Genomic DNA, 8,645 nt, shown 5'->3' on the forward strand with positions numbered 1-8,645 from the left:
ATTGCGATGCTATGCTGTATCGATACCCCCACCCCCCCCCACCCCTACTCTAAAACCATTTGCCCTCCTGGTACAAAATTAAGTTGGAAGTTGATTTACACCAGAATCCTGTCAGCTATTCTGGCAAAATCACAGCTTTGTATTTATGTACAGTCAACGTTTCTATTTCTTTTTTCTTCTTTCCATTGATCAACTGTGCTGTTCTGTTCAACACTTGAATAATAATTAAGCTTGAATGTGTCTGTGTGGCAGGCGTGTGACCGTGCTAATTACATTATTATTACCCTGGGCCCCCCAGGTTCGGCACCGCTGGACGAGCTTCACACGCTGCGCAGCCAGCTGCTCCTGATGCACAACCAGCTGCTGTACGAGCGCTACAAGAGGGAGCAGCACGCCGTCCGCAACCGACGCCTCCTCCGACGCATCATCAACGCCACCGCACTGGAGGAGCAGAACAACGCTATGGTAAGTTTGCATGTGCCCATTATCACAGATTAGGCCTGGGAAGTGTTAGAGACATACAAAAAACAGTATTTAAAATGAATAAAAGGCTACCGGAGATTTGTTTATTGAGATGCAGTCCCACGAAACATTTAACGGTTTGTCCCGTAGCTGGAAGCTAACAGGTTTAATATTTCAACAACAAGCTTGTCTTGTTTGTGTCCTGAACGCAACGCTGTGTCACTGAAGTTGTTTTGTTTGCAGCAGAGAGTAACCCAGACAGATCGGTTTTCAACAAGAGATGAAGCCATGAAGGCTGTTTTTGTTTCCTGGAATGAAATGTACACAAAGAGGTAGAACACTGACTCATTGATGCAGCAGTCAGCTGGAAATGTTGCACAGTAATTACGTTTTGTGGGAAAAAATGTTCTGTCCCAAGACCAGCTGGACTGTAAAAACTGCTGCAAATTACCTTAAAACATCTTTCCTTTCTAACGGGTTTAGAAAGTCCTTATACCTAACGTGCATGTGTGTGTCTGTGTGTGTGTCTGTGAAGAAGGACCAGCTGAACCTGCAGAGTGTGGACATCGTGTCTCTGAGGGAGAGTCTTCAAGTGGAGCAGCAGCGGTACAGGCAGCTGTGGGATGACCGGGAGACAGTGGTGACCAGGCTGCACAGTCAGATCAGACAGCTGCAGCAGGGACGGGACGACTACTACACCAAGAACCAGGAGCTTCAGGTACACCTCACACACACACACACACACACACACTGGCTCAGGCCTATGGGTATTTTAAATAAAAAAAAAAAAAAAAAATCCCTTCTCACCTGTGCTATTTAGAAAAGTCTCAGTCCACATGAAAACTCAATTGAAGCGCTGTCAAGACATGCAAAGCCAACATGCGGCGATATAACGCCAGTTGTGCAACAAATAAGATATTGGCCAATCAGAAGCCTGAAAACGACGATCTCGTCCAAGACCGGCGACATTGGTGGGGTCTAAGTCTCGGCGGTGTTAGGTTACCGAGCAGTGACTTCCGTAGCGCATTCTGATGCCTCCGTTCCACCATACAACTGAAGAGTAACTACATTCTAGTTTAAATATGAAAAACGTCCTTCTCTCACGCCTGTTACAGACACTTTTTTGGAAACTTCTGCCATCACTTTAAATGTTGCTTCAGTTGTCAAAGCCTCACAATAGAGATAAAGGCACACAATCTGACGTTACAAACCCAAAACTCTGTTTTCCCTGTGTGAACGAAAGGCCAAAGCGCATAGAAAAAAACATATGCACGATTGAACTAGGCTTTAAAGATTCAGGCACTACCTCACGAAGGCATACATTAATGCATATGTTCTATAACATTATACAGTACAAATAGTTGTAGTTACCATTTATCAGAGTTAACTCTCTCTTTCAATCTGGTTCTGGTCTTTGTCTCCAGAGCAAAGTCCATGAGTGTGAGAAAAGGATGGATGAACTGGAGGCAGAACTGCAGAGGGCCAACAACAAAGTCTGCCACACTGGTCACCTCCTCAACCAGATGACCATCAAGGTAAAGAAACACCTGAGCCAACTGAGTCGGATTCAAACTCATTATCTTATTCTCAGTTTCATGCCGGTGACAGAATATACAATATAATTAATAGACGTGGACTACATGGCATTGTCAGCTTTACCTATCTGATTAGTATAAAGAGTTTGTATCAGAACAGGTTTACATGGTTTAATTGTCAAAAAACACCACACTTTTGTTCTGCATATTTCTGTAGCTCCTCTTTTCACCCTGTGTGTTGAGCTCTATGCTACACAGTGAGACATCTCACTTTTGTCCCATCTTTGTTGAGAGTTGCACATGTGCAGAAGATAGGTAAGGACTACTAACCAGTCAGTAGCAGAGAATGAGGGCGTGCCATGCTAGCAGCTAGGCGAGAATTATAACTTGTGTTACAAAGTGATGCGCGTTTGAAAAAGAAAAAGATATGTAGCACAATAAAGAAAAAGGAAAAAGCCATAAAGCATGATATGAGCACTTCAAACAAAGGTAAGACAGGACATTTTATCAAGTGCTTTACAAAAGGCGAGACAATGCATTACGACGACATTAAAAACACAATAAAACAATCAAAATAATTGTATATAGAATATAATTATATTTAGAGAATTATTGAGACCAAAATAATAACAGAACAGACATACAGATATAGTGCAATTACACTTAGGGATGTGACTCCAGACCCGGTTTTATTAAGGAACCGGGTCCAAATTCTTTAAACACTAAATTCAATAAGGTCCAAGCTTATTGACCCTGCTATTGAGACTAGTGGATCATATTACGTAATGTCTCAAAATAGATGAGCGTGAATGGAAACGATTTCCGAGCACAGTGTGTGCAGCATAGGTGAAGACTATCCTCCCCACCGCAGATCATTCAAAACATAGTAGGACTGGCTACCTGGTGGGCCGCTTAATCACCTCGTTAACCCTATGTGCCCAATCTTGTCGTGTACGTCAAAACGCTCTTTGTGCAATAAATCCAAACTGTTGCATTGAAGATTGATATACTTTATGTCCATATTTAATGGATTTTCAGTCTCTTATCGCCATTTACCTTTTCCAAGGATGCTCTGGGAGACCATTCGGACCAATCAAAAGCTTGTTTGTCAACCAATCGAAGGCTGGTCCCTAATTTCAGATCAAACAAAGATATATAAGTATCTTTATATAGTATATAGTATATATAAGTATATAGTGAAGCGCAGTCACCCGAGGCCAGAATAGTCAAGTATGACCATAAGACCGAAGTTCAAAACAAAAACAGCGACCAAGATAAAAGAAATCAAACTGTCGCATACTCCCATTTTTGCAATAAAATCAATACTAGTTTTGTTAAGATTAAGAATGGTCTCGTCTTTTCCCCAAAAAATAGAAAAATATCGATAATGGTATCAATAAAGACTGGGATTGTGAAGCAGTCTTGAAAATGGTATTGATATCACTAAAACTAAAAGATGACCATTCCTATTTACAGTGCACTAAGAAAATGCCCAAAATAAAATACAGGAAATAAAAGTTCAGCATAGAAATAAATCAAATGTATTTATGTGCATCCTTTCTCCTATTTAAAGTCCTATCCAGACTGACGGCCAACATGTACAATTGCCAGTAAATGGCACGTCTGAAAGGAGCTACATATAGTACTGGGAGTGTCGTTTTTGACGGAACATTTCCAGTTCTTATTTCTATCTTGATTGTATGGTCATATCCTGCACTGAAAGAATTTCTATTTATTTGGGTTCATACAGTATGTATTAAACTATATCAGAGAAAATAAGTTGCTTATATATCATTGTTATCTTATTCATGAAAGTTAATTAGAATGGGTGTTGGTGGACAAAATCAGCCAGCTACTTAACTGATATTTTCTGTGCAGTATGACATGACGTCTTGACAAAACAAAGGATGGCTATTACAATTTTATGTTTCAAATCTGGGCAGATTTTCAGTTTAAGATATGGAGATGTCTCTGCTAACAAAGCCATAGAGGCACTATAAACACAGGACTTTGCTACTGATGACTGGCCGCTTTGTGTTTGGTCGCTGCCCTTCAGGCTCTTCCAGTGTAACATTTGACAGTGATTTCTATGTGCTTCCTACTGCGTTCCTAAATAGCAGAATTGGGCCACGATAGTGAGTGAGCAGGCTGGCAGACAGTTGGGTCAGACTCAGGGGCTTACAGCAGCACATGCCCCCGTCCTCTCTGTAGACTGTCCCTGGGCACGGTTGCCTTGGAGATTGTCTCTCCCTGTCTATTTTTGGGTCAACGGCACAGGGGGTCTGGGTGTTTTTCTGCCTCCTGGGGTTTGTCAGAGGTCCGTTTTCCTTTTCTGACCCAGACTGAACCCAAATCCTGACAAACAAGGAGCAGTTGATACAGGCTCTTGGATCCGTATTAGTGATAATCAGACAGAATGAATGGACCGCAGAGTTTAATATCCTGTGATGTTTTTTTTATAGAATGTCTGTACAGCGTAACATTTGTCTTTTAAGATGTCCACTAAGGAAAATTCTGCCATGTAAAAATGAGTTTTGACTAAAAAGCTCCTTGGAGCGATGTGTTTACTGACATGTGTTGACGGCTCACCGGCCGTTGCCTGTTGAATCTTCAGTGGGTTCGGAGAGATCATTAATGACTTAATGTGTCGTGCTTATTGTTGATGCAGTCCCCGATATTTCTGGACAGGTTTGATTTGTGATTTGCGCAATTGCTGTTTTGCCCTCCGTCATTGTTTGTCTCGTGTGTCCTTCAGCTGAGCAACAGCGAGAGCACCCAGCAGCAGATGAGCTTCCTGAACAAGCAGCTGCTGCTCCTCGGGGAGGCACATAAGCTGTCCACGCAGGAGTTACACCACACAGGCACAGATAATGCAAAGGTACGCTGGAAGGATGTGCAAGTATGCCTGTGTTCTTGTTTGTGTGTGTGTGTGTGTGTGTGACAGATGCAAAGAATGGCAGAGGCGACATATTGAGGTGAGAAAAGGGAAACTAACTGGGTTTGTTAGGTGCTGCCAAGCATTTTTAGCTTCACTGTAAGATCATCTTTCTAATTTCATGGTGCTAGTTATCCAGAGTATATAGGATAGTTCAAATGTGACAGACACGCTGTCCCAAAAAACGAGCAACTCATATTACCTTGTGTTCAACACATTTTACCTTTTTTATATAATAAAAGGATTAATTAATCAATTGAGAAAATAGCCTGCATTATAATTGGTAATGAAAATCATATATCATAATTGGAAAAGGAGAGCAATGATCCAAACGGCCGCGTTAGTGTTGAAATGTTTCTCGGCCCACTCAGATTGCCCCTCACACCCATCTAACATGTGCTTTAGTAGCTTCACCTTTTAAGTCTTATCCATTTTCCAAATAAATCCCTGAGGTTTTGTATCTTTTCATGTTTAAAAAGAAAAAATTCACATCCGTAGTGAAATGCACTTCAGAGTCAGTTTCATGCATTTTATTGCATAGTTTTTTTGGGGGGGGGTTTGTAAAGTGATTGGCTCAGTTAATGGAGCTGGAAAACTCCCTAAATTCGCATGGCAGCCAATATGATTATTAGCATAAGAAACATGGATTAGCATTTTATCAGGGACGTTTGGGAGAGTTGTTTTAAAATGTAATAATCTCGTACCAATATTTTTGGGGATATGACTCCTGGAGCTCTTCTGGGGATCCAAACATTTATTGTGTGGAAAATATAAGAATACACAATGAAAAACTCCTCATAGAACTACGATGGAAAGAACAAAATGCTCTTACATGGCTTAAAACCCTCCCCAATTCTTCATCTGTCTTCTTTTTTTGAACCCTCTCATTTGTTTTAATGGCCTGCCTCCACCCAGGAGGCCCAGATGCTGAAGTTGTCTTCTGACAAAGAGGTGGAGACGCTGAGGCAGAGCCTGCTGGTTCAGGGTCAGAAACTAGAGGCGGCGCAGCAGAGAGTCGCCGAGCTGGAGACGCTCCTCTCCAAGAAGGAACACCTCATCGCAGAGCAGAAGAAGTTCCTCGAGGATGTGAAATGTCAAGCGAAGTGAGTGTGTGAACCTCCAAGTCCTCAAAAAATAATAAAAAAGACACTTTGAGACATTCTTTTTGAGATCATTGATCATCACTTTTTAGGCAAACCGAGAACGATGCCCATACATAATTTGATATCTGTGTGCATCTTGGTCAGTAGGACATGAATCAGTTGTCTAAGCCAGGGGTCTTCAAGGTTTTTAAAGCCAGCCCCCCCCCCTCTACATATATTGTGTAAAATTAAGTTGCAAATTAAACTGGGCCTGCAAAAAGTTGTAATAATTGTTGGTATAATTTTGTAAATCATGTTTTAATGTTACACCTATACATGTGGCAGAGTGTCTCCTTAGGATGAACTATATTTATGGATGGCTACCTTAGTGACTACCTCACCTGTAGGCCAGTAATGTTTTTTCCCCAGATAGGCTGATATAAATTTGCTAATAATATGTTAGATTCATGTTAAAAGTCCAATATGTAATTTATTTACTGAAATAAATCCAAAAATGACCCCAATGCATCATGAGATATTAAGGAAACATGCTAAGCTGAAATACTATCTAATGCTATGAATTTCTGTTTGTGTTTTGGCCTGGTGTGTGTCAGATAAAACATGTACCTGCAAAAACATAATGCCAGCGCGCTACAACGTTAGCACAGCCATGAAAGCAGCAAACACACAAACAAACGGGATCAACGGAGATAGATCCTACCCGACCCAAAGAAACTGCATGTTTCTACATGTTTCTAGACAGCTTAGAGCAGTGTTTCTCAAATGGGGGTATGCATACCCCTAGGGGTACTTTGGGAGACTTCAGGGGGTATGTTAGCTTTTTTCATTCATGCATAATTCCTAAAATAATAATACACATTGATAATGAATGCTTTTAGTGATAAATATTCTATATATTTAAATTAAATTGAAAGTATTGCAGTGTTTTTTAAGTTACAATAGCATTGTAAATCAGACTGTTGGCAGAGCGCTGTGTTGCACCTCTTTATATAACTAGGCATTTTCTAGAATGTTTTCTGCTGGTCAGGGGGTACTTGAATAGAAAGATATTTTGATGGGGGTACATTATACAAGAAGTTTAAGAACCACTGGCTTAGAGCTGAGGTGGGTAATTTCCTCCTGAACAGGTAAGCAGTAGCTTCAGGCCAATTCACACAGCTACTAGGGATGGGCATTTGTGTACTCACATTAAATTATATAGCTGGAGTACCCGAGTTGGTTACTCGCAGAAACAAATTTAGACACTGCCAATAAAGTGATCCCGACTGGTCCTGGTAGTTAAGCGGCCGTAGCCGACAACGGAGTTATTTTATGCCACGAGAGAGGGAGGCTGTAAATCGGGAAGAGAGGACCGAGTTTGCAGTGTTTTTAGCAATTGTTGCCAATAAAGTGTGTATTTCGGTCGGGTGTAAAAGGATGGCAAAGTTCCCTCTGTCATCATTGAAAACACATAATTTAACACAATTACTCGTTGACTTCTGAAATGATCTTGCAATTATTGAACTTAAAAAACAATGGAAAAAGTTAAATAAATCACCAGTAAAAAAACACATACAACTCTGAAATTTGCGTTAATACTTATCCTATTTAAACTTTTTTTTTTTCATTCAGAACACAAGAGAAAATAAGAGTTTACTTGCAAAATTTAATGAGCTAAATAATTGTTTTACTTGATTTTTGTGAGACAAGCATTTAGCAACATTGTGGTGATGATGCAGTCTCAACCTGGCAACCTCCGTGAACTTGGAGTCTGGGGAGGAGGGGGCGGGGCAGATGACTCCCTCTTCCGTTTTGAATTTGTACTGCACTAACCATTTTAAACATTAGCAGTCAGTGTTACATATTGTACCTTTAAGAAATTTTCATTCAAGAAAAAAAAAACAATTTGGTGGCCCACCTGTATTAATTTTGAGGACCCCCTTGGGGTCTCGGACCCCCTGTTGAAGATCTCTGGTCTAAGCGGATCACATCTTTTGTTTGTATTATATTATTGTATATTATTACATATTGTATTATGTAATTCAGGTAGTCAATTCAGTCACCTGTTTCTTCTCATCTGTCTCTTTCTCATCTCATGTCTTCTTTTTGTATTGTATTTCCTTCACTTTCATTTCAATTATACTTATGTTCTCTTTCCCACCTCTCTCTCTCTCTCTCTCTCTCTCTCTCTCTCTCTCTCTCTCTCTCTCTCTCTCTCTCTCTCTCTCTCTCTCTCTCTCTCTCTCTCTCTCTCTCTCTCTCTCCCCCTCTCCCTCCCTCCCTCCCCAGGGCGGAGCTGCAGGCCTCAGACAGCAGGTATCAGGCCCAGAGGAGAGTCACTCAGCTGCTGCAGACTGAACTCCTGCAGCTCTACAGCCGTGTGGAGATGGAGGCTCCTGCCAGCACCGCCACATTTTCACCACCAGGGGGCAGAGCTGACCCTCACACTCATGCTGACAGCAGGTCAGGCGGGGCACTTTGTATTTATTTTTTGGGGTTGCTGTTCAGTTTGCATTTCGTTACGGTTACACTTCCAAATTTGCTACATGATTCAACTTAATTTAGGGTTTACAATGGTCCCCAACCTTTTTTGGCATGTTACAGTTTAAACTGGCCAGTATCTACCTGTGA

The 8,645-nt window shown here is 41.1% G+C and overlaps 1 protein-coding gene across 1 annotated transcript in view; it reads left to right on the top strand.

The window, feature by feature from the left end:
* tsc1b (TSC complex subunit 1b) overlaps positions 1-8,645 on the top strand; it is a 29,547-nt gene that overhangs the window by 18,205 nt on the left and 2,697 nt on the right. The window contains exons 16-21 of the mRNA XM_034896421.1: positions 299-465; positions 998-1,180; positions 1,887-1,997; positions 4,753-4,875; positions 5,848-6,035; positions 8,304-8,492. Coding sequence (XP_034752312.1) covers positions 299-465; positions 998-1,180; positions 1,887-1,997; positions 4,753-4,875; positions 5,848-6,035; positions 8,304-8,492 — 961 coding nt within the window. The remainder of the gene's footprint in view (positions 1-298; positions 466-997; positions 1,181-1,886; positions 1,998-4,752; positions 4,876-5,847; positions 6,036-8,303; positions 8,493-8,645) is intronic.

The sequence above is a fragment of the Etheostoma cragini genome, chromosome 16 (genome assembly GCF_013103735.1).
Source record: "Etheostoma cragini isolate CJK2018 chromosome 16, CSU_Ecrag_1.0, whole genome shotgun sequence".
Classification (NCBI taxonomy): domain Eukaryota; kingdom Metazoa; phylum Chordata; class Actinopteri; order Perciformes; family Percidae; genus Etheostoma; species Etheostoma cragini.